General features: G+C 36.7%; 1 protein-coding gene across 2 annotated transcripts in view; it reads right to left on the bottom strand.

Annotated features, from left to right (window-relative positions):
• Positions 1 to 1,620: 1,620 nt before the first annotated feature.
• The window catches only part of thrab (thyroid hormone receptor alpha b), a 268,145-nt gene continuing 241,967 nt past the window's right edge, over positions 1,621 to 27,798 (bottom strand). For both annotated transcript variants that reach the window (XM_056469511.1, XM_056469512.1), the window contains 3 exons: positions 17,222 to 17,368; positions 11,005 to 11,263; positions 1,621 to 8,368 (listed from right to left, as the gene is read on the bottom strand). In XM_056469511.1, the coding sequence (XP_056325486.1) occupies positions 8,118 to 8,368; positions 11,005 to 11,263; positions 17,222 to 17,368 (657 nt within the window). In that variant the 3' untranslated portion in view covers positions 1,621 to 8,117. The remainder of the gene's footprint in view (positions 8,369 to 11,004; positions 11,264 to 17,221; positions 17,369 to 27,798) is intronic.

The raw sequence follows: 27,798 nt of genomic DNA, 5'->3' as shown, positions 1-27,798 counted from the left end.
TAAAAATTACCAAAGAGTTTTGAAAATTCCCCATCTTAAATCTCAACTGTAGCAGGCCAATAAAATGATGCAGCACTTGTAAATTGTCCCCAGCTAGGTGACTTCCAACATAAGCATCTCATAAACATTCCACCTGCTGCAGTTATAGCACAGCAGCAAAGTCTCTCGATTATTATGCTAGAATGAGAGTATATTTCCAAGCCATATCGACCTAGAAAATTGCAACTTTTCTTTTTCTGTTGGTCTTTGTACACAATGTAACTACAGAAGGGTCAAGCTTTAAAGGGCACCTATGATGAAAATCATCCTTTGGAAGCTGTTTGGACTGAACTGTGTGTATAGGTATAATGTGTCCACTGTCATTTTGGGGCGATATAAAGACAATAAGTCTCTTCTTTTAAATTTCCTGACTTAAAATCCAAATCCCTTCCATTTTGAGGCCCACAATAACGTGACAAAGGAGTGCAGTTACACCGCCCACCGAATTGATTAACAGCCGTTGGTTAACATGTCTCCGTAATAACATGTATAATCATATCAACAAAATGTGCGCACAGCAACTGGGACAAAAAGATCTGTTCAGCCCGCTGTGATCATCAATCATCAACAAATGTGATCAAGAATGAATTTTACAAGTTTAAAAAGTTTTTAAAACAGTGTTTGTAATGAATTACAGAGATTTTACCCTCTTTATCACCACAGTCGCATAGTGTCAGAACAATTATAATAGAGGAAGCTTTATTAATAAGTGGATATTAATGTGTATCCTGTCACATTTGCATGCAAAAACAGGGCAAACTGTTTTTGCACGCAACAATAACTCCACAACAAATAATCATTGGGAAAGTTCTTACTGTAGTATTTCTCATTTCTCCAGTGAGATCTGCTTCCTTCATGTCTGTCACTGTGCTGTTTATCTGACGCAGCCGAGGCAGAGATTGAGGCACACTCTGACAGGCACGTGGGAATGGTGGGCGGGGAGAACTAGCATTAAAGGCACAGTCCACAAAAACAGCTATTCTAATGTTCTGAAACGTATAATAAATAATCTGATGGGTGTTTTGAGCTGAAACACGTTCTGAAGACACAAAAAAATTATCTTAAATCTTGAAAAAGGGGTAAAATGGGTGCTCTTTAAATAAGAAAATTATCTAAACTCTTTGAGTGAGATGCTAATGTTCGCAACCGATTCAATGATCTATGCTAAGCTATACTAAAATGCTCCTGTCAAACCCGGAGATCGGCTGAAGGGATTTAAATATGATAAAACTCAACTGTTTAACCTCTATGGGAGTTATAAAATGAGCGTTTTTTTTAAGTGGAATGCTACATTAAGTAAAACAAGGTTTGACTGGGTCTGGTTTCACTGCAATTTTCTGTATCAAAATTGATAATTTGCAGAAATATGACTGGGATAAGCAAAGCTGAGTTCTCTTCAGGATTTTCTCACTTTTATAAGCACCTTTAAAAAAACAACAAGAAGTGTGTGAGTGTGTGTGTGTGGCACAGACAAAAAGAGACAGATGGACAATAAAGAGAAGAAGACCACAAGACAACAACACTGAAAGCACATCTTCAACTTAGAGAGCCAAGAATGATGAGCTAACAAGAAGGCATGGCTGACATTTTCAACATTTATTTAAAAAAAAAAGTTTGTTATATTTCTCTTTTTTGTCTTTTTTTTATTTTATTTTGTTGATACCTGAGAGAATCCTTCAATAGCTTTCCTTTCCAGTCTCATTTAAAACAGTTGTGGTGTGGACATCATCCCCGCTCTCTGCTTACACTCTCATGGCTGGGTGTATTTCCCCTCATGAACATATTCATGGACACAGTCAAATCAAATCAAGATAACTCACATCGAACTTCAAAGGAAACAGCGAAATTGAGGGCTTTGACATCACAGTGCTTAGGGTGGCCAATCAAATTCAAAAAGTATTGCATTTACAGTTCTCTCGAGTCTATTAAAGCCGAAGTGTGAAACGTCTGACTATTATATGGAACTGCGGATTCCCAAAAAACTCCCCTCTTCTGCTATTGGCTGGGCTATGATGATGTAATGAAAGCCTGCCTCAAAATGACATTAGTCATCAGGTGACAGGTTTTAATAGCACCTTTTTGGTCAAATCAGTCTACAAATGGCCTTAGGGCTAAATGATAAATCAACATAAATATCGCATTTGTAATTTTTCAAAAGCTATGATTGCCTTGCACATCATGTGTGGAAACTACTGGGATGTGATCAGTAGTAAACCTCCTCCGAAGGCCAGAGGGTCAAATATATACTGAAAAAACCCAGGAAACCTTTAGAGCGGTTGGAGAATAAACAGATTTAATTTATTCTGCTTTAACTGAACTGCTTTCATTGATTCAATGGGAATATAAACACACGATTACAACAACGTGTTTTATCTCAGTTGTTGTTAATGTTGCTGTTAATGTTCTTGATAATAAAGTATGTAATGATGCTATGTCGTAGGACTGCTTAGAATGCTATGAATAATTTTGCGTGCCTTATTTTGTGTACAGATTATTTCAAATGCTCGGCTGAAATAAAGTTATGGCTCAGCAGAGTTTGGAGTAAAATTGTCATTATATGTGGTAGAGCTGCACAATCTATCGTTTCAGCATCGATATCATAATTAGGCATGGGACGATAACCAGTTTCAAGGTTTCCCATTGTTTGAAAAAGCCAAGGTTTTAATACCGCTAAAATGTTCTGTTACACCATTTTCTAAGGTATATGTATGATTTTTTTAATGCATTTTTTATTTGTTGTAAAAAAAAATCTGTGTTTTTGAAACTAATGAAGAGAGCAGAAATCAATTATTTGTTTTAACTATTTAGCCTGACATGTTTACTGTTCTAAAATACTATAAATATTTCTTAAATAATTTTTAAAAATATTTTGTGTTCAATGGGGAAAAGTTTTTTTTTCACCCAGACCTTTAAAAATAACTTATTTTAGAGCAGTAACCACAATACCGTGATACTGTGAAACTATGCTATTTTTATCCAAAGTTATTATCTTGTCAGAAACTTATACCGGCCAATGCCTAACCACAATGTGATCATTCGCAATAGGCACATCGCAGGATATGCAATGTTGAGTTTGTATTATATGATTATATCATTTGAATGTGTTTTTGATGGATTCTAAAGCATTCAGGCATAATAAATTGTACCATTTGTGACATTAACAACGATTCATTTTAATAATTTTTATTTTATTTTTACCATTTAATTACTGTACTTGAATACTGTTAGACTATGAAAACAATAAAGCACTTTATTTCAGTATCTTTTTCTTGATTGAGAAATTTCATTTAAATGTAAGGAATTATTATTATTATCGCTAAATAAAAAAAAATATCACAATGTTAGATTTTTCCAATATCATGCAGCCCTAATATGTGTTATTTGCACATGCCTTCAGGTGTAAAATTAGCAACATTTACAACACAGGGTCATTGTTCACTAAAAAAGTGGTTATTTGCGATTTGACGATATTTTGGTAAGCTTTGCTGGAGATTTACAGCTGATCACAAAGTCGGCCTTACTGACAATTGCGAATGACAATCGCATGTGTTTTATCGTGCAGCCCTAAATAGCCTTATAATTATTTCAATCTGTATTTTATCTTAAAAGACAAACTTGGGTTTTAAGTCTGAGGGACCTTATCTGACAGGAAGTGACAGTAAAAGGGGAGAGAAAGCATTTCCTGGCTTACAAAAGTATGGTAATGATGTTTCATTCACAAATGCTGAGGCGTCTTCAAAGCAAATTTTCATTTTGTTTGTATGCAGTGGCATTCTAGGTAGTACCAATCCACCGAACCATGAGAGCATTTGATGCAAACACGTACATCATACATTAAAACACGAATCGACAGCAATTGACATCATTGGAGTCAGAGGAAAGTTGAACTAGTGACCTCTTACTGTATGTTCGGGAGGTTTAACAAAGCATGTATTAGGCAACAGTAAAGGCCTTCCTTCCCTTGACTATGACACTGACTGATGAACAGACAAAACAGCTCATGCAGTTGCGGTGGATGGGTTTTTTTTTAGGGGTAGGGTGGGGTGGGGGAGTGGGATGTGTTTAGAAAGAGACATATTTGCTAATGAGGGCTTGCTGACACAGCAATCATGCTATCAGGTGGTTGAGCATTGCATAGACATTCTTGGTTCTGGGCGTTTTAGATTTTTCCAAAAAAAAAAAAATATATATATATATATATTACATAACACAAAAAAGGGCAAGAAACCAAACAAGACCACCACCAAAGCTAAACAAAACCAGTATCTACTGTTCTCCTTTGAGGAATCTGATTGGCAGTGGCGAGGCCAGCTAAGTGCTTCTGGGTAGCAGACCATACCCGCCTACATCTCTACCAGCAATCTGACTGAATAAAGGTAAGTCTGGCTACCCTGTTAGAAAGAGCGGTTTGAGTGCGAGGCTAAGGGTTGCGGGCGCACATGGTTGGACAGTTAATTTCATGGGGCGTTTCTTCATATCATTATCGAACATGCACGTTTGCAAGTGCACAAAAGCACATGTACAGATGTGTGAAGCATTTACAGAGCTACGATAGCAGTTTTACTTTACAAAAACGATGGGCGCAGGGGCTGCGTTCTGGCCTCGACATCCAGCTTGCATATGGATAACACATAGTGATTTAATCTTTCAATATCTTTTCATTTTGTATTTACATCCTTGGTTATGGCCAAAAAATCTGTAAAAGTACAAAAAAGAAAGAAAAAAAAACACAAGTATTGCACCTTGAAGGCGGGCAATATATACGCTTAGTAAGCTGTTTGTGTAACATCTTTTTGACAGCACTGTCCACTCTTGCTGGTGACCTGAAGTGAGGTTCTAGTTCCTGGGCTTGGATCCAGCCCAGTCCTGTCAGCTACATTCAACACCATGAAGCACTCTCTGCTGTCACAGATGCACACGACTCCCTTTCCAGCCTTCTAGCCACACCACATCCCGTCCACTCCCATTATGGCCTGTCGCGTCAGCGAAGGCAACGCCGTTCACAGACTAATGCATGCAACTGGTGCAAATCTGAAACAGATGGGCTTTGGAAGCCAAAGGAGGGGGCCGTGTGCTTCCGCGATCACATGAACGCTTACGCGCACATACACCCCATCGTACAGTTCAACACATGCACTGGACACACTTTGACACAAGTGCCAACGCAGATCAACACTCCTCCCAAGTTCATTTAAGCTTTGTGTTGTGTGAGGTATGAGTAGATTGTGTTTCAGTTCGTTTTTTTCAGTTTATGTTGCATTATTTCTCAATTTTTTTTAAAGTCTTTCATAAAAAAAGAAAACAAAATATAAAAAAGAAAATATTCCTGTTTCTTGTTGTAAATTCCTCTTGATAAAAAGACGAAGGACAGATACACAGACAAACAGAGGAGTCAACTTATCATTACAATCTATAGTGAGGTGAAAAAGAGGTGAAATTCTCTAGTTTACACTGCACGCTTGGTCAAAAAAGTGACTACGGCTGTTGTTTTTCTCTCTTACATAGAGCAGTTAAGCATTGAAAACAAACACACATTTCAGTTCAAATAATAATAATAAAAAAGAAAAACGAAAAAGAAAGAAACAAACAGCTCAAGCTCCGAGATTTGAATTCTTTGTTCTGGAGTCATTTTTTTATTTGTTTTATGGGTTTGTGATTCTTTTATCATATATTTTTGTTTGTTTGTTTGTTTTCTATCTCTTTAAAATAAAATTAGAAGATAAAGCAGCATCGAAACCCCTGCATTCACTCGATCCGCCAATCGGAACCACTGAGGCCTCACTCGTAATCCATATGGGAATGCTGACAGTTCCTCTCATTCTGATTGGCTGCCTTCCTTTGCGACCTCATTATAGAGCAACTCCTCGGTCTGGCTCTCGTTCACTCTGCCGCTCCTCGTTCACATTCATTCGGTGCTGCCACTTTTTGCATGGCTTTGGCCACTCCTTTGTCTCACAAAGAAAAGGCCCGTTTCTGTTGGGTGTTCATCTTAAGCCACCTCTGGCTTTGAAGGGGTGGGGACACGTCGATCTGTTCATGAACTTTTCTGAGTGTTATGTCGTTGGTTAATGAGAAAGAACATGGGACTTTGCTTGACTTAATACTGACTGTGAGGGTGTGTTCAGGAGCATATGGAGGTGTGGCCTCTGTTTGACAGAGAGGTTGGGGGTGTGTCCTCAGAAAACATGCGACTGAGCTGGAGGAGCGGGGTGGAGGGGGCCATCATGCTTTAGTGCAATAACTCCTTAAAAGGTGTCAGGGGGTTGAATCGTCTCTGAAGATTTGGCTCTTTCAAAGCTAAGTGCTCTCATTCAGCTGCTAGCTTCCCCCGCATCCCCTGCCCCACCTTGAAGAAACCAGTCGACACCTTGATCTGAGTTGCAAATTACTGCTTGGTATTGAAAATTAAACAGCAATTGACCCATTTGTTCTAGGCCTGGCCACCTCGGGTCCTTCATCTGTAGTTCTCTCCACGGCTCCTCAGCCTAGTCAGCGGCATGTACGGTAACTAGCTTCCGTTTTGACGGAAATCGAAGTGACACTTGGTCCCACATGAAAAAAAAAACAAGAAATAAAAAAGCTCATCCAGAATAGTTTTTTTTCTCTCTCAGCCCAAAGTGAAGAAGACCTTGCAGAAATCTGACAGGCTACAATGAGGAATGGCAGGCCCTCCTGTCTGCAGTGGTATTTCAACGTAACTGAGAAGAAAGTGAGTGTTTCTTTCCTGGCTGTTAGTGTGTGTGTGTAGGTGTGTGTAAATGTAAATATGTATGTGGCTGAGGGTAGCTGCCCCGTGTCCAGAGGTGAGGTAGAACCTGTCAGCACAGAGGCAGTCTTGGAGCCACAGCCAGCCGGAGGTGTGCCCACATTTGAGGTAAAACAAAAAACAACACAAAGAAAAAACATTGACGACAGCCAGTCCACCATGGCCCGTCAGGAGTGTGCGCGTGTGCTCGCACAGACCGGGCAACAGTAGCATCTGAGCAGAGCACAGATGAGCTGGACTGAACTCTCAAAGCCCTGCATCGGAGTCCAGAACTACAGCACTGCAGTGCATACAGTAAAAATGAGGCATTCGAGTTTTGAGGTGTGTGTTTTAGTATTTTGTGTGTGTGTGTGTGTGTGTGTGTGCTGGGTATGGGAGTACTGTAATACTGGCTCCCTCCCAACACCTGTAAAACACCAATCAGTGCATATCGGAGGTGTAGGGGTGCCTCTATTCTGTCTCTCAGTGTGACTTTCCTAGGACAAACAGGGACTCGCAGAGCCCACAGATAAGCCTAGACCAGAGCAAGAACAAACCACACACAGCATCTGTACTGTAAGAGGCACCCCTGAACAAGCACTAGATTGCTGACCGAGAGCTTTCAAACGGTCAGTGTCCTACAGAGAAGGGAGGGGGGCATATTCTTGAAAGGTCCCAAATCATTTTGAGTAGCTTTATTTAAATATAGCACCTGATTTGGTATCAAAAATGTCCTCCCGCTCCGCACACAGGCTCAATGTCAAAGAGAATCATGAGGTCTGTTCAAAAAAGTGACATAACTACGGCGTTTGAGCATGAGATATCGACAGTTAATATCACAAGAACTCTATGAAATTAGCTGACCACTGCACAACCTGGTGGAGGAATCTATAAGCCAGCTGCCATCCAGTCTAAGCAGAGGGCACCTCCAGTGGTGGCATGACAGTAGTGCAGTCTGTACAAATGCATACAAGCTCATCAGAAGACTCGAGACGTGCAAGTACTGCATCTGTAAGCACACTTATAACAGTGTGTGTGTATGTGTAGATGTATATCCTGTGCCTAAGGTGTTGGTTAACCAGTATAAGACATCATGCCGAGACAGAAGGGCCACACGTGGGAGTTTAGTGGATGAGGGAGGGGCTGAGTTTTCTGTGAAAAGCCAAAAAACTAACACAAAGAGTTGTTGAACCCCCATAAGAAAGCCTTTCTGAAGGTGACCCCTGCCAATGCAATTGCTGCTGGTGAGTTTGGTGCGTGGAAGGGGGTGACACGACTTGTGGAACACGGTTACGAAACGTTCCTGATTCTCTTGCCGCAGTTCGCCGGGACGTCACACGTCCTGATCCTCGAAGACCTCCAGGAAAAGTGGGGGAAAGAGTTCAGTGGGGCATTCCACCTTCATGTGCAGGAAGCGACTGGCGTGGCAGGCTCCGATCATCCGCAGGTCCGTCACCTTCATCAGCAGCTTGGGCCAGAAATGAGGAATGTTGTGCTTGCGATAGTTGATGTAGTGTTCAAATGCTAAGAGGTACATCTCCTGGCACTTCTCGATCTTCTCCACGCACGTCAGACCTGTCCGATCTGGACCAGAAAAATGCAATAACTTTAGGATTGAAACCTAGCTGTTTTCTAGTAAGAGATCACACACATTAATTGACTTAAATATCTCTGAGCAATTCAATATTCGGTAACACTTAATAACAACTGCACACTATAATTTGTTTATTAAATATTAATACACTGCTGTTTGGAATACTCGATTCTGATTGGTCAATTGCAACATTCAAAGGTATGTTACACCCAAATAACAACCTCTAAATAACGCAGGCTCATCCCGGAAATTCAAATAATAATAATTCCTTACATTTAAATAGCGTTTTTCTGGACACTCAAATCGCTTTTACAGATTGGGGGGAATCTCCTCATCCACCACCAGTGTACAGCATCCACCTGGATGACGCGACGGCAGTCATATTGCGCCAGACTGCACACCACACCAGCTGATTGGTGGAGAGGAGACAGAGTGATTAAGCCAATTATAATATGGGGAGGGTTAGGAGGCCATGATGGACAGAGGCCAGTGGGCAAATTTGGCCAGGATGCAAGGATAAACCCCTACTTCTTTTCGAAGGACATCCTGCCATTTTTAACGACCATAGAGAGTCAGGACCTCGTTTTAACATCTCATCCGAAAGTCTGCGCTCAATGAGCAGTATAGAGTCCTCATCAATATACTGGGGTGTTAGAACCCACATAGACCACAGGTTGAGCGCCTCCCTGCTGGTCTCGCTAACACCACTTTCGGCAGCAACCTAATTTTCCCATGTGGTCTCCCATCCGGGCACAGCCCTGCTTAGCTTCAGTGGGCGACCATGTGAGAGTTGCAGAGAGCTAGCTGCCGGCTGCCAAATAAACGTGACTGTCAGTAAATACGTTTAAATTCATATACCTACATCCACATTCATATTTATCTGCTTGTCGGTCATGCCAAAGTTTATGACTGTTTGGCGCCTTCTTGTGAATAAATGACATGTAGGTTAGTATTCTTAATTTAGTCGGTTTAATTTCTGTCAGCTTTGCATTTTTGCAAACTGTTTTGTTACCATCTTGTGACTGAATAATACTTAAGTTAGTGTATACTTTATCAGCTGTTTTTGTTTATGTCAGCTTTACATGTAATTAAAGAATTAATAGACTATTAATAAACTATTATGTTTTGTGTCTAATTTTTATGTTTTGTGGCAAGCAGTCATGTAATAAGCAGAATAAAGTACACCCAGGACAGTCGTTTTCACAAAATAAAGCCCTTCAGTCTTACACAACAGGCTTGTCTGATAATACAATCATTAAGCACATTATACATGTACTAAGTCAAGAGTATAATGACGTAGAGTTATGAGCCTCTTTCACACATACAGACCTTTCCGAAAAATTAGCGGCTATTTTCCAGAAAGGTCTGTATGTGTGAACAGGCCCTTTTTGAAAGTACCGGTAAATTCGTTCTGCCAGTTTTTCCGGAGAGAGAAGTTGTAACATTACTGGTAATTTGCTGGAATGCTGCGCTGTGTGAGCGCAGAAGGAAAATTGCCGGAAAGAGCGTGTTCATGATTAGAACGTGAGATGCGAGACGTGTACTCCAGTCAATCAGAACATTCAGACGCATTCACATCCGCACTGTTTATGAAAATAAAAGCCTTTGATAATTTTTCCAGACACATTTAGCTGCTAGATGTTAGTCAGATAATGTTTCTATGTTCCTTCTTAATGCCAACTGTGGAAAAAATTATTGATAAAATGTTTATGATAAACCGCTGCTTGTTTACCTTCAAGCTCTGCTTCAGTTGTTTGATGTGTGTGCACGTGAAGCAGCCAGTGAGCGCCAGCACACACACATATTATGTACCATCAACAAAAGCCTGACCTCATACTTTGTTTACAAATACAAGCGCAGCTGTTTAGAGGTCATTTCTGCTTAATGATGTCAGAATTTACCGGTATTTTAGAATGGATGTGTGAATATGTGTCTTTTCCGGAAAATTCCAGAACGTTCTTGCCTGTGGGAACAGCGCTTTTTTTAAATTTACCGGTAAAGTCATTGTGGAAATTTTCCAGATATTTACCGGTATCACTGTGCGAAAGGGGCCAATGATTAACAAACAATGAATGAAATATATGCTAATTCTTAATAAGTGATTCGTAGTGTGCAGTTGTTATAAAGTGTTACCCAATATTTAAGATGTTCCCAAACTAATTGCATGCTTCATGCAAGAAGTCCTCTTTCTGTCATGTAGTTATTGTTAATGGAGCTGCGTTCTACAGAATATACAAATTCTATTTTAAGCAAGCTTGCTACCATAGAAAAAACCTCTTCCTATGTAAGAAGGGCATGACTGAAGCTCTGGAACCTTCTCAAAGTAGGTAGGACATCCCCAAAAGAGGGTAATAAAGTTCCAAGTAGGTCCATTACCATTAATCAATCTCAATTAAATATGCTTTATGTAAGTTTTTGACTCTTCTAAAGCATAAAAATACCCTAATATGTTCACAGATATTTAAGAAAGTGAACATACTTGTTTATTTAAAAAACAATGTTAAGCTCAAATAACTAATGGTCCTCACACATCACTACAGCTTCTGTTCCAGTTTTAAGACTTTTCTCACAAGGGTTAATTTTGCTTTATGAGCTGAATTACTGTAATGAATTTATCTTTGCTCACCTGAGCTCATGAGCAGTACAGCCTGCAGAAGCGCCACTTCTGTGTCATCCAGGTTGAACTGCGCCAGACTCTTGCCCAAGTCGAAGATGGCATCAGACACAACGCCCAGCCCTCCATTCTTCAGCTGCTCTCGTTTGACAGCCATTTCTCCGCTCAGGGTCAAGGTCTCGCTTTCTGGGTCATAGCGAACTGCAGCACGCAGAGACATGATCTCCATACAGCAGCCCTTCAGCAAGATGATCTGATCCTCACAAGGCAGCTACACAAATCAGATAATCACATGGTAATAAATAATAATATCATCTAATGGCATGTGAATGCATTTCTTTTATTATTATACAGTAATGTGTGTGAGAACTTTCGTTTTTCATTTATTCATTTGTTTGATTTAGATGAATTCTGATTCTTTTTATTGGGAGAAGATAAAATGTGTCAATAATGAAACTTAAAAATAATTATAAATCATTTAAAAATGATTAAATGATATCAAGAATTGACAACACCGGCTACTTTATTAGGTACAGCTGTCCGGCTGCTCGTTTACTCAAATTTCTAATCAGCCAAACACATGGCAGGAACTCAGCGCATGAAGGCATGTAGACGCAGTCAAGACGACTTGCTGCAGTACAAACTGAGCATCAGAATGGGGAAGAAAGGTAATTCAAGTGACTTTGAACGTGGAATGGTAGTTGGTGCCAGAAGGGCTGGTCTGAATATTTCAGAAACTGCTGACCTACCGGGATTTTCACGCACAACCATCTCTAGGGTTTACAAAGAATGGTCCAAAAAAGAGAAAATATCCACTGAGCGTCAGTTCTATGGGCGCAAATGCCTTGTAGATGCCAGAGGTCAGAGGAGAATGGCCAGACTGGTTGGAGCTGATAGAAACGATACAGTAACTCACATAACCACTCGTTACAACTGAGGTATGCAGAAAAGCATCTCTGAAGCACAACATGTCCAACATTGAGGCAGATGGGCTACAGCAGCAGAAGAAGATAACACCGGGTGCCACTCCTGTCAGCTAAGAACAGGTAACTGAGGCTTCGGTTCACACAGGCTCACCAAAATTAGACAATAGTATATTGGAAAAAAGTCGCCTGGTCTTATGAGTTTTGATTTTTGCTACGATATTCGGATGGGAGGGTCAGATTTTGCCATCAACAACATGAAAGCATGGATCCATCCTGCCTTGTATCAACCGTTCACGCTGCTGGTGGTGGTGTAATGGTGTGGGGGATATTTTCTTGGCACACTTTGGGTCCATTAGTACAAATAGAGCATTGTTTCAACGCCACAGCCTACAAGAGTATTGTTGCTGACCATGTACATCCCTTTATGACCACAGTGTACCTATCTTCTGATGGTTACTTCCAGCAGGATAATGCACCATGTCATAAAGCGTGAATCATCTTAGACTGGTTTCTTGAACATGACAATGAGTTCACTGTACTCAAATGGCCTCCACAGTCACCAGACCTCAATCCAATAGAGCACCTTTTGGATGTGGTGGAATGGGAGATTTGCATCATGGATGTGCAGCTGACAAATCTGCAGCAACTGTGTGATGCTATCATGCCAATATGGAGCAAAATCTCATATTTCTAGTACCTTTCTAGTACCTTGTTGAATCTATGCCACGAAGGATTAAAGCAGACCTAAGGCACTAGTACTAGTAAGGTGTACCTAATAAAGTGGCCAGTGAGTGTAAATTATTTATAATGCTAAAGTTAACAAAAAATAAATGTTATTTTCTTTTACATGACAGTGCTAAACAAATTAAAAGGCATGCGTTAATGTGTTCAATGAGACAGTTGTTTAATTACACACAAGGAACCGAGAGAATAAAAATAGAGGAAAATGTCAGATGACTAAAGTGATATTTAAACAGATATTTAAAAACATCTCACATAATTTAACAAGAGCAACAAGGTTAAGTCCGGCATTAAGTATTATTTTTCTATTAAAGTAGGCATAATACAGAATACTGGAAAATATTTCCAGTAATACTGGAAAATACAGAAGGTGTAACATTCAACACAGAAAATAGACTGAGGTAGTAGGTATGTGTGGATGACAGGATAAATGGTGTAGACAATAATAAATTCATTGCCATAAGGGTGCTGTGTAGTCTACTATGCAAGAATGTTCACACTTGTGGTTAAAAGAGAGTTGGTGAATGCTAAATATGGAGAAAATGCCACACGCTTGAGCTGTGAGTGATGTAATGTGGCAACATAACATGCATGCTTACACATACACATATCACCAAAACCACAACTGCACAACTCACCCCAACATGATGGTAACACATACATTCAAACCCACCCACACTAACACATACCTGAAATATGTGTTACTGTTTGATCGTTTGGCACGGATTATAAACAACACAAATTCAGAGAAGGACAGGAGCAGGTGGACTGAAACATGCAGTCTAAGTGCTTGGTAGCAGTATACTTTAAGGTGTCCTTAATAAACTTTCCATGCACTTACTTTAGTATGTACTATTAATTATGCATAATTAAATTAAACTCTAAACCTAACCTGCATTCTGACCCTTACTGTATAGTAAGTAGATGTAATGATTAATTCATTTTATTCAGTAGTTAAATGAACCATTACACTGTAACAAGTACACCTTCAAATGAGGTGTAATCAAATGTTTAATTCAACAAACGACACCAGTACTTTGAACAGGCTGTAAAGGACAAATAACAAATTTACACTTTTGTTTGTGTGTCCTTATAACTGTATAAGTGTGCATTTCACATAAAATACAAAATTCCTTCATCATTTCATCACTCCTCTTGAGTTTTAAAAACGTAATAAGTTTCTTGCTTCTGTTAAACACAAAGGAAGATATGTTTGAAAGCTGGAAACCTGTAACCATTGACTTGCATACACTCTCAAAAAACAAAAAAACTAAACAAAAAAAAAAAAAAGGTACAATGTTGTACCAAAGAAGGTACAAACCCTTGTCACTGGAGCAGTACCTTTTTATGGAACAGAATTGTACCTTTCACGAGTTCACACTTACAATAGTTTCAGAATAAAGCGTATTTGGCGTGCTGTCCGGGGAGAGGGCTCTGAGCTCGGGGAAGACACCCAAACTCGAGTTATTCCTCTTATCAGGAAACAGAGAGGAATTGGGATTCGAGCAAAGTATCTAGCCCGGCCCCAGAACGCTCCCCCCGGGATTGTAATGCTTAAGAGGTGAGGTGACGGGGTGGTGGAGGGATGCTAAAGTCGTAAGATGCTGCAGGTAAGACAGCTTTGGTATTTATAGGGGTTTGGTCAAGAACTGATTGGATAATAGAATAATTGTCAATGACGTATTTAATACTGAAACTTCTGCGCGTGCTCCTCCCGAAATTTGTTTATAAAACATCACTAAGACAAAGAAACAAATTTGTACCATTGCAGTTTGTACCTTTAAGGACATGATATATACCATGGGAAAACAAACTGCACCTTTGGTTTTTAAAACCTGCAGATACAAAAATGTACCTTCATCAAAGGTACAAATCTGATCCATAAAGGTACCACTACAGTGACAAGACACTGTGTACCTTAACAATGTCAAATGTGTTCCTTCAAGAACTATTTAAAGGCATATTGCTATATCCAAAATGCGTCAATTTGTTTTTCAGTAAATATAAAACATCAAATACATTTTAAACAATGTTTTTTTTTAAGATTTAAGTTTTTGTAATAAAAAATACTTTAACAAAAATCAAAAATCTACTTTTTCTAAACATTTCACAACATTTTTCACAAAAATATTACAGAAACATATTCTCCCATGTTCAATATAAAACATTTTTTTTCTCCAATTTTCACACAATACCCTTAAAAGTTCATTCAAATGACTTCATTTTAAAATAGAAGCATAATTATGCAAAGTATTGTAATGAGAAATGCACAGTGTTTGATTAGTTTTACAATACTAACATGTCTGCGTGAACACTTTGCATATGCAAAGGACATGCATATGGACTATTGCAAGCTCACGTGCGTAGTGAAAAGCAAACGCCAAAAGGTGCTGATATCAATAATGAAAATGTATTTATCAGAAAATGCTTACCAAATGTTTATTAAAAATGCCTTAAATGTTTCGTTTACAATACCTATAGTTTTGTTTTACCAGTTGTTTTGTATTATAGGACTTAATAATGAATGTTTATGAGTTTCTTTAAACATATGCTTTTATAGGATGATTCTTGTTTCAACATAGAAATTAGTCATAAAATGACTTGGCCTTTCCAGTAATATCTATTCTCAGATATTGTAATAAAGAAGGAGTTGTCCAACACTTATTTACCTTATTAAACTGAGAGTGTAGTATTTGATTGTCCTACTATAGAAGTCAAAAGTGCAGTTTTTTTTTTGGCTTTTTTTATAGTGTTTGGAACCAGTTGAGGGTGAGTAATGTTTAATCGTTGAGTCTATCCCTTTTAGTACTGAGTAATATTTAATACCTACATGTACTAACAGTGCATCCATATTCATAGTGCTTCACTTTTTCCACATTTTACCGTTACAAAATGAATTAAATACATTATTTTCCTCAAAATTCTACAAACAAAATCTTAGAATGAGTAAATTAAAGAGGTTTGTTTAAACATAAACATATGTTTTTTTAAGAAATTATGTGAAAGAACAAGGCGGCGGCTGTGACATAAAAAAATATAAATAAAAAGAGTGAATGCTTTCTGGATGCACTCCTTTATATGGTTAGGATCAGTTTTAATAATAACACATATTTCAACATATTCAAATGATTCAAATGTTTTAACTTTACCCCACAACACACACTTAATCATTTTATTGATTTCATTTGTAAAAATGTAAGTGGACTGATCATAATACAATATGGATTACGCTTTCTTTTAAGGTAACTATTTATCTAACTCACTCATTCATTAATTTTCCTTTCGGCATATTCTCTTATTTATTAGAGTTTGACACAGCGGAATGAACCGCCAACTATTCCAGCATATGTTTTACGCAGCGGATGCCCTTCCAGCCACAACCCAGTACTGGTAAACACCTATACATTCAGAAACACACTTATAATCTACGGCCAATTTAGTTAATCCAATTCACCTGTACCACATGTCTTTGGACTGTGGGGGAAACCGGAGCAACCTAAGGGCACCCACACAAACACGGGGAGAACATGCAAACTCCACACAGAAATGTCAAGTGGCCGAGCTGGGACTCAACCTTCTTGCTGTGAGGTGACGGTGCTAAAAACTGAGCAACCATGCTGCCCTATTAATTTAACTACTGAGTAATATTAATTGATTACATGTACTTATTATATGGTTGGGGTTAGAATGTGTGTAACTACATCACCTTAAAGTCCCCAAGAAATCAAAACTAACCATATGATTTTGTTAGCTCACTTTTGTTAGCCAGTTTTGTGGTGAACAATTCATCTGTGCTTGTCATTAAAACAGCAAATTCTTTGCCCTTTTAATCTGTAATTGAAATCTGAAAATGCACTTCCTGTTTGTTTTTAGTTAAATGATCAGATTAGGTGATTTTGAGGTAATGGGCTTGGCTAACGCAGCTCCAACTGTCAGTTTTGACAACAAACAGAAATGGTGAGCAGGAGGAGTCTATTAGGTTGTAATAACTTTTCTAAAACCCCTTTCCCGATCTTTCTGAATGAAATGCCTACTTGACTACAGCCAATCAGCTTGCAGCAGAAAAAACAAGCCACGCCCACTGTTTGCTCATTTAAAATTACGTTTCTCTAGGAACTGCGTCACAATACGAAAAGAATACAGATCACAGCTTCAGGTTCAGAAGGACTTTAAATTAAAGTGTTACTGAATTGTGTTGCAACAAGCAGCAAATTCAATTCAAAACAAAGCAAACGTTATTTCTGAGTGCATGTAAGCAAGCATAATTTTTTGTTATAACTACAATAAACACATTCAACATGTGTACCATGGACACAGTAAAATAAAGTAGGTAACAATTTATTTTAAGGTGTCCTTGATACACATGTTCCATGCACTTACTATAGCAATTACCAATAATTATGCATAATTAAATGCAACCAACACCAAACCTAAGCTGCATCCTAACCCTAACCAAATATAACTAAGTAACTACTCATTACAGTAATCAGGACACCTTAAAATAAACTGTAAACATAAAGTGTTACCTAAAATCAAAAACAAATCCAAAACAGTGCGCTCACCTCTGAAAACATGGGCAGTTTTTTGGCAAAGTCGACGACGCGTGTGATGGCTGGGGTGATGATCTTGGTGAACTCACTGAAGGCCTCCAAATCCACTTTGTCTCCATCTGATGTGGGGGCCACCGGAGACTGTCCGATATCCTCTGGCTGCAGACACAGACAGAACAACATAGGGTTCAGTTATTTGACAGAGACACATAAAAGTAGCTTCTGCTGCAAACAACCTAAATGCATTTCCACTGAGGAACACATGAATGGATCTACAGCTGCGCAGAATGGGGTGCATGTGTGGGGTCTGGCTTTGCAGTCATGTATGCTGATAGCTTTGGAAAAACCACAGCGTTTGGTATCCTTAGGGTGGATTAGAGGTCAGCCATGCAAAAAAAAAAACACTCTGGACGTACGGCCAAGCAACCCTGGCAACATTCTATGTATGCACTAAAAGGCGTGTTACATGAGTCAGAATAGAGGCAATTATAAGTCCTCAGGAGGCAGAGCTGCAATTACAGCATTACATTCTGGCCGCTGCATATGTATTTTCTGAATGTGAGACACGGCTATGAGTCACAGACTGCATTACTCTATCTGCAGTCTGTTTTTGCTGCAATCAACACCTCTGACATACGAGAATAACAAATGAATACAATGTCAGCAATGAAATAAGGGAAAGAAAACGTTCCAGTCACATTAAATTTACACAAGCGATTATATATTCATAGAAAGCACATTTAACGCAAGCAGAGTGGCTAGTTTAATGTTTTAAATCACTTATTGTCAAGAATGATGTAATGTTTCATTGTTATTCAGCGTAACAGATGTATTTATGCAAAAATTGAAACAGAATGATCTGCCCTGTAAAAATGTGTGAGAATACAACTTTTTTTGTACGTTTTAAATAATTCTAAGTGTCTTGCTGACTGACAAACCTGGTGGCTTGAATATAAATAGTAAAATTTCAATAATCGAATAGCCTATTTTTGGGGGGGCTGCAGCACGATCCTTAAATAAAGTTTTAATAAGTCACCAAATAAATGTTGTTCTAAAAATAAATTTAAAAAAATTGAAAGAAAAGGAAATAAAAATAAAATAAGAAAAAAATACATAAATATATATACAATAACTATATTTACACAACAATTCTATCTTGTTCTCGAATCAGATAGCCGTGAGATATTAAAGCATCTATCTTTCAAAAACATGGTCTGTCTTTTCTCTGTTATGCAGATGACACCCAAATCTACCTGCCTTTAAAACCAAGTTCAAGTTGGATAGAGACCCTTATATTATGCTTGTCGGATGTGAAAGACTGGTTGTCCTTGAACTTTCTAGATTTTAATGAGTAAGAGTGAAATGATTTTGCTCAGCCCTTCAAACTCTTCCAGAGCCCCAACAGTTAATCTAGAAAAATTAAGTTTTTCTATGAAGCCCTGGGTAAAAAAATCTGGGTGTTATACTGGATGATGGCTTGAGCTTTGACAAACAGATAAATGCAGTGGTCAAATCCTGCTTCTTTCAGCTTCGACTTTTAAAAACAGTCAAATCTATTTTATCTAGAAAAAGTTTTGAAAAAGTAATCCATGTTTTATTTTGGCTAGAATAAAAACTATTTTAATAAAAAAAAAAAAAAACAAAAAACATTTTTTTATTTTCAAAATTATTAGCCCCTTTACACTATATATTTTTTCGATAGTCTACAGAACAAACCATCATTATACAATAACTTGCCTTATTACCCTAACCTGCCTAGTTAACCTAATTAACCTAGTTAAGCCTTTAAATGTCACTTTAAGCTGTATAGAAGTGGCTTGAAAAATATCTAGTAAATTATTATTTACTGTCATCATGGCAAAAATAAAAGAAATAAGTTATTAGAAATGAGTTATTAAAACTATTATGTTTAGAAATGTGTTCAAAAAATCTTGTCCATTAAACAGAAACTGGGAAAAAAAATGGGGGCTTATTAATAATTCAGGGGGCTAATAATTCTGACTTCAACTGCATATGTATGTATGTATGTATGTATGTATGTATGTATATACATCCATATACATATACACACATACACACACACACACACACACACACACACATATACATATATATATATATATATATATATATATATATATATATATATATATATATATATATATATATATATATATATATATATATATATATATATATATATATATATATATATATATACATACATATACACATATACATATATATAAATGAAAATGATTTTGAAATTTCTATTATGTTTTGACACCAGAATGTTTTACCTAAGCAATTTTGTGGTAAATTTGTGCAATTTTGTCACAATAGTATGTCTGTGCATAGTAAAACCTATGTGACTTCACCCTGGCAGCACAACTGTGACGGTCCCTAAAGACTTTAAACTGTGCAATCAAATTGATTTCTTTGATTTTCTGGTAAAGCAAACAGACAGCAATAAACAAAGACTCTGAAATCAAAACAAGACTGTTGGAAAAAAAAAAAGTGCAGCGCTGGCCTATACACAGACGTTTTTTGTTTCATTGTGAAAGCAAACAAGGTTCAAGGCACTTCAGTTGTGTCAGATAAGCTCTTTGCATAATTACTCTTATTAATATTACCATTTATGAGCCAAATTTTGTCAACATAATAAACAATATGTAAACAATATGATAAACAATAAAAAAAACGCTCATTTCAAAGAGATAAAGAAATATTTGGCCTTTGTGTTTTATTTTTATTTGTGATGAAAATAACATCACACTTGGTATTTTAACTTGACATCAAGTATCATACGTATCATCATATTCAGTAAATGTACATATCATTGCCTCAGAAATATGTATTTCGAGTTTTTAGGTTATTCATGGTCTGCTGAAAGTCATTTGTAAACTCTAATCAGTTTCCTTTTCATATTCAATGGATGAACTGTCAGGAAAATACTGGCAACTTCTTGTACCCAGCTTAAAATATTGAAGTATTTAAATGGAAGATACTCCCATAATTCATATAAAAAATAATGGGATGTAGGAAAAATGTGGATAAATCTAAATGAATCATCCATTGTGAATGAATCAGATGAATAAAGGCCACCTACTGGCAGCTTTAGTATCATTTTCACACACTGTGCAAAAAATTGCTTAATTATCATAACCAACCAAACAAAGACACTCAACTTAAAATGCTCAACATCACACCTCCCTAAAAAGAAAGCCCTCACATGAAGCTCTGAGATCAAAAATAACAGCACAGACCACACAGAGCGTCAATGTCAAGAAGGTAAACAAAACACAAAGGAATGTGTCCAGTGAACGTGCCTCTGAGGAACTTTAACATTTGTGTGTTTGTGTTTACATGCGCTGTCTCAGTCAAACGGGACTGTTTTAATGGTGCCGTGCTCGTGTATTTGTGTAAGTTTTAACAAGCATGAAGCAAAGTGTGTTTGTGCGTCTGCTCTTCCAGGAGGTGGGATCTGGATGCGTCCCAGCGCACCGCAGTGTAAACTATCCCCTCTGCTGGTCCGGCCTGGCCTTCTCACTGCTGAGAACTTGGCATCACTGTTTTTCACTACAGAGATCTTAAAACAGCCCAGTTGGATTGCGGACAGGACGGGGCGAGCATTCCCAGAGAGCGAGACTGCAGTTTATCGGGGTCATTCGGGGTCTCGGCAGAACTCTGTTATTGGAGGCATATCTTGGTAGTAAAGGTTATATAGGCTGGATTCTTTATGGGCCATTTTACAGGAGTTCTCAGTCGGTTGGGGAAGTGGTTTGTCTGTCCCCGGTGGATGATCATAACGGGTTTAGCACAAGCTGAATATTTAGATTGGTGTGCGTCAGGGCTTTGATAGTGCCCGTAATAGGTGGGTTGAAAAAATGACCTATGAAAAAAAAAAGTCCTTCTGCTAATAATATATGCACAATTGAATGTTTGTAAGCGATTCGGGCAGTCATTAAATAAGTGGATAAATAAAATGGGTTGTACAGTACATGCGTTTTAGCATTTTAATTCTTTAAAATGTGAATTTCCTTGGTCAAATTAAAAGGTTTAAATGAATTCGTCACTATTTAAGTTCATTATCCCATCTATGATCTTGATATCTGATAGATTTTTCATAAAGCGTAGATGTTAATATGACAATTCCCATGATTCCGCATTGATTACTATGAATCTCTGACAGTGAATCCTACATATTGTGCCTTTAACTAAAATCAGAAAAAGTAAAGTTACTTTTTGTTGCTTGATATAAAATAAACATTAACTTCATTATATAGAAATAAATCAATAAATCTATATAAGAAAGCCTGAACTTGAAACTTCAAACAAACCAGTTGAAGTCAGATTTATTAGCCCCCCTGTTTATTTTTTTTCCCCAATTTCTGTTTAATGGAGAGAAGATTTGTTTCATCACATTTCTAAACATAATAGTTTTAATAACTCATTTCTAATAACTGATTTATTTTATCGTTGCCATGATGACAGAAAATACTATTTTACTAGATATTTTTCAAGACACTTCTATACAGCTTAATGTGGCATTTAAAGGCTTAACTATATGTTAATTAGGTTAACTAGGCAGGTTAGGGCAATTAGGCAATTTATTGTATAAGAATGGTTTGTTCAGTAGACTAGCGAAAAAAAAAATACATATATAGCTTAAAGGGGCTATTAATCTTGACTTTAAAATATTTTTTTAAAAATTCAAAACTGCTTTTATTTTAGCCGAAATAAAACAAATAAGACTTTCTACAGAAGAAAAAATATTATCAGACATACTGTGAAAATTTCCTTGCTCTGCTAAACATCATTTGGGAAATATTTAAAAAAGAAAAATAAATTCAAAAGGGGGGCTAATAATTCTGACTTCAACTGTATACAATCACACAGAACTTTAAATTTAAACTGAAAACAGAAAGTCAAGATTTGAGATTCAGGTTATTACTAAAAAACTACAACAGTTTCTTTCATAATACAACTTTAGATTTTACCAGCAATATATTTTGGTAACATTTTACAATAAAGCTTTATTTTCATTAGTTTATTACACAAACTTACAATAAAAATACTTCTGAAGCATTAAAATAAAAGTATTTTCAGAAGGTTTAAATAAATGTGTCAACATTTTAATTCATTATCTCAATTATGATCTTGATATCTGAGATTTTTTAACCATAAACTGTGGAGATGACTATGACAATTGCCATAATTCCATATTGACTACAATGAATCTCTAACAGTGAATCTTACATATTGTGCCTTTAACTAAAATCATAAAACTAAAGTTACTTTTTGTTGCTTGATATAAAATGAACATTAACTTTAACATTAACATTATATAGAAATAAATCAACAAAACTATATGAGAAACCTGAACTTAAAACTTCAAATATTAAATAAATTAGGTTATACAAATATAATTCGTATAACAGCAGACATTTACAATCACAAAGATCTGAATTGAAAACAGAAAGTCAAGATTCGAGATTCAGGTGATTAATAAATAAAAAAAAACTACAAGTTACTTCTATAATACTCAAATAATACAGAATAATTTTGAAGATTTAAACAACAGTTGATTGTGAATACAGTGGAAGACTTTAGATTGTGCCAGAAATATATTAACATTTTACAATACAGCTTAATTTATTTTCATCAGTTAATTACACAAACTTACGATAACAATACTTCTGAAGCATTAAAATACGAAGTGTTTCATAACATTAATTAATGAGCCAGAGCAAAAGTCGATTAATAATGGACAATTTCTTTAAAGTAACACTGACGGATTAATTTATTGTAACAAATGTATTAATTATAGTTAGTTTCAATCATTTACGAATGGGACCTGCTTGCTAAGTTTATCTATTAATTTTTTGTGATTTATAAAATACAGTAATAAGATCACTTTCAATTCTGGTGTACGACAGCATTATATTTGTAATGAGCACATCAATGCAGTTATTTTCCTCGCTGTTTTAAATGCGCAATTTTAAAAACTGTATTCTGGTGGAGTGCCAATTCTCCCTAACTTGTTGCGCACACAGTCCCGGGAAAACTTGAACTCCCCTATCTGAAACACCATAGCAGATTCTGGAGAATCAGATTACATCATGTCAGGAGTACAATGCGCTCTGCACTGGAAGGGAAATTTTTTTACTTTTTTTAACTCAGTAAAGATGAGGCAGTGAGGAATCAATGGATAAAGTTAATGTTCTACAGCAGTATAGCCCCAACCTTGCTGTGTCATTTTACTGATGATTACTACAGCTATCTACCTTACAAGGTGGCATTCGTAGACAAGTTGTCTACACAGGGGACTTTGTGGTATAGGGGAATGGTATTAATTAACACTGAATGTTTTTCATCTCCATGGAGTTATGATGAATAATAGTGCAATCTGCTGGTGTACAACTGCAGTGCTTTATCACTACACTGAATCAAATAAACTTTTCTAGTCATCAGTCAAACAGAGTGAAAATAGTATGTAAAATTTTGCATAATTACAGAAATCAAGTTAAAATCTGATCAAAATTAATAAAATAAAGTAGTTTGTTTAAAAAGGAACATTTGTCGTCAACTGTTTGTAATAAATATATACATTTTTTGACCGTGTAGATTCCTGGACTAACACGTATACCGTGGCTGCTTGTTTCAACACTTGATAAGCAGTAATCCACTATGGTGATGGGGGTTCTGTTTCCAACATGAGTCGACCAATCGCAACATATTGGGTCATCGGACCATCATTGCAAATTAGCGCAATGCAAAGAGTAATTTGGGAAAATGAATCACTGAACAAATCATATGGGATTGGTTAGGTAAATAAGGGACAAATTTGTGCTGGGCAAAAAATGTATTGCAATTAATCACATCCAAAAAACATCTGATTGTTTTGACATAATACTGTATATGTGTGTGTACTGTGTATATTTATTATGTATATACACTCACTGGCCACTTCATTAGGTACACCTTACCAGTTCCGGGTTGGACCCCCTTTTGCATTCATAACTGCCTTAATCCTTCGTGGCACAGATTCAACAAGGTACTGGAAAATTCCTCAGGGATTTTGGTCCATATTGACATGATAGAATCACAAAGTTGTGAACTTATCATCATGTTCATGAAACCAGTCTGTAAAAATCCCAGTAGATCAGCAGTTTCTGAAATACTCAGATCAGCCCGTCTGGCACCAACAACCATGATGTGTTCAAATATCACCTTCCTTCCCCATTCTGATGCTTGATTTGAACTGCAACAGATCGTCTTTACCTTGTCTACATGCCTAAACGCATTGAGTTGCTGCCATGTGATTGGCTGATTAGAAATTTTTGTTATCAAGCAGTTGGAGGCAACGCAGTGGCGCAGTAGGTAGTGCTGTCACCTCACAGCAAGAAGGTCGCTGGTTTGAGCCTCGGCTGGGTCAGTTGCCGTTTCTGTGTGGAGTCTGCATGTTCTCCCTGCGTTCGCGTGCTCCGGTTTCCCCCACAGTCCAAAGATATGCGGTAGAGGTGAAATGGGTAGGCTAAACTGTTCGTAGTGTATGAGTGTGTGAATGAGTGTGTATGTGTTTCCCACTGATGGGTTGCGGCTGGAAGGGCATCCGCTGCATAAAAACATATGCTGGATAAGTTGGCAGTTCATTCCGCTGTGGCGACCCCAGATTAATAAAGAGACCAAGCCGAAAATAAAATAAATGAATGAATGAACAAGCAGTTGGACAGGTGTACCTAATAAAGTGGCCGGTGAGTGTATAAATACACACATGCATGTATATATTTGTAAAAATAATTATTTATTTTTACCTATAAATTATATATGTATATGATATAAATAATATTTAATTTTTTATGTAACACATTTTTTTTTTATGTGTTTTTTGCATGCTTCTATGTATGTGTGTGTTTCACACATACTAAATATATATAATGCACACACATATATTATATCAAAACAAACTTTTATTATGGAATGTGTTTAATCGTGATTAATCTTTGCCCAGCACTAGTAAAAATAAATGCATAGTAAAAGAGAATTCAAATCTTTTATGACATTGAATGCATAAAACTCCCAAAACCAAAATATGAACATTTTATAATCCAAAATAGGGGCACATTAAGATCAATATTCTTTAAAATTGCCAACCCAACATCTAGTGGGCAGTTTACTTGATTTCAAAACACAGCCTTTGTGTCTCCCCTAAACTCCTCCTTTCCATTTTCTCTTCCTTCATCCTGCCACCTTTCACAGTGGGTGGCATATTGTCCCAATGAATGAGCGATTAATACTGTCTAAACTCTCTTTCCTTCCTTTTTCATAAACACGGAGGCTTTTACAAAAGCTCTGCATGGCAACGCCGCATTCCTGTTCTACCCGTCACTAACAGTTGCTTTAACACTTGCTGTTGGCCGGCCACAACTGATACATGCAGACTGCTATTGTCACTCACTACATTGATTAGCAAGCTGTGTAAACAAATGCTAATCTGTACTGACAGAAAAGGCCATATCGATGCGCTAAACTAAAATACAAGCAGTGAACAGACAGAGAAATAAAATAAACGCACTAAGCTAAAACACATTTAAATAAAATAATGATTTTTTTTTTTTTTTTGCTTCAGCTAAACATCAGTTTTTTTTCTTATTGATGTGTGAAATGTTTAACAGAGCAAGGACATTTTCACAGTATTTCTTAAAGGGTCACGAAACACCATAACACAATTTTGAGACGTTGACAGCCATATTTAGTATACAGCTGAAGTCAGAATTATTAGCCTCTCTTTGATTTTTTTTCTTTTTTTAAATATTTCCCAAATGATGTTTAACGGAGCAAAGAAATTTTCACAGTATGTCTAATAATATTTTTTCTTCTGGAGAAAGTCTTATTTGTTTTATTTCGGATAAAATAAAAGCAGTTTTAAATTTTTTAAAAGCCATTTTAAGGTCAAAATTATTTGCCCCTTTAAGCTATATTTTTCCAATAGTTTACAGAACAAACTATCGTTATTCAATAACTTGCCTAATTACCTTAACCTGCCTAGTTAACCTAATTAACCTAGTTAAACCTTTAAATGTCACTTTAAGCTGTATAGAAGTGTTTTGAAAAGTATATAGTCAAATATTATTTACTGTCATCATGGCAAAGATTAAATAAATCAGTTATTAGAAATGAGTTATTACAACTATTATGTTTAGAAATGTGTTGAAAAAAATCTTCCCTCGGTTAAACAAAAATAAGGGGAAAAAAATAAACAGGGGGGCTAATAATTCTGACTTCAATTGTATGTCCCACGTTGCTAAAACACTATTATGACATACATTTAACTAAAAAAGTGAAAATTGGTTGTTTGTGCATTGATTAGAGTAAATTCCTTCTTCTGGTTTAAAAAAATAAATTTTGAAGCTACATCATGGCAATGAGATCATTGTGTAAATTCCAGCATGGAGATTGGCTGTCTTTACTGGCCGGTACAACGTGAGTTTTCAGCACATCTGTTCATTAATTCATGAGAAAAACGTGGTTCGACCCGATCAGCACGCTCTATTGTGAACGAGACACAACTTAATTAATATGCATGATATAGCTTCGAAGACTGTTTTTACCTATTACAGTGTTCAGAGAGACGCTACGTTGTGTTGCCAATCGTAATTCAGACAAGTAGAAAAAGAAGAATTGTTTGGAGACATGGGTCGTCAGTGTTGTGTTTATAAACGTGCCACAATGAAGGTTTTGATCCCATTTCCCCGCGATGTGTGGATTACAGTGGTCTGCTAACACGCAACAAAAGTATGTTTGTAAGAAACATTTTTTATTCAAGATCTTTTCAAGTCTGGAAATGATGAAATCCAGATTTGCCACTTATCTTCTTTAAAAAAAAAAAGATGCGGTTCCAGTTGGTGTTGATTGTCCTGTATCTATGGATTTGGTAAGTGTGTGATCAGTGTTCTTTGTTTATGTTTCTCCACATGGCAAAGTTAGTTAGTATAGTCAGCAGTTATATAGTTTTTAAAGACATACCTTAGTCAAAATGATTTAGTTACTAAGTTTACAGTATTATCACTACAATATTATGGACCGAAAATCCTCCACTTCCACATAAAAAAATGTAGTTAAGTACTGAAGAAATATACTATTTAAAGAATTTAATTTAAATGAATTGTGTGAAATCTGACTTTATAAGCACGTGCTACAACTAACCCTCTGTCTGTTACAACTTGCCTCGCAGGTGAGGTAAATATTAACATTTTTACTCCTGGCACTTTTGGCAATACTGCACAGAAACTATAGGTCAGATGATCATACTTTCAGTGCTCATTTGTAAAAGAGGCTTGAGTGTTGTTGGTAAAAAAGTATAGTTTTTCCAACCCCATTACTTTGTTCATTATTTGGCCAAATCCAAAAAGTGTTACTTTGTGCCCTGCTCTCTCCTACCTAGTAAAATATATGTATTGGCAATCTGTAAAAGACAAAATAAACAAAACGTTATTAGGGTTTAGTTAGTCAAATTATTAAGCTTAAAAATGTGTTGTGTCTTCATTAAACAGTACTTGAAAAAAAAAAAAAAAAAAAAGAATTAC

This window comes from Danio aesculapii, chromosome 12 (assembly GCF_903798145.1).
Source record: "Danio aesculapii chromosome 12, fDanAes4.1, whole genome shotgun sequence".
Classification (NCBI taxonomy): domain Eukaryota; kingdom Metazoa; phylum Chordata; class Actinopteri; order Cypriniformes; family Danionidae; genus Danio; species Danio aesculapii.
Note: the sequence above shows the minus strand (reverse complement) of the source record. Positions and strands in the feature narration are given on the sequence as shown.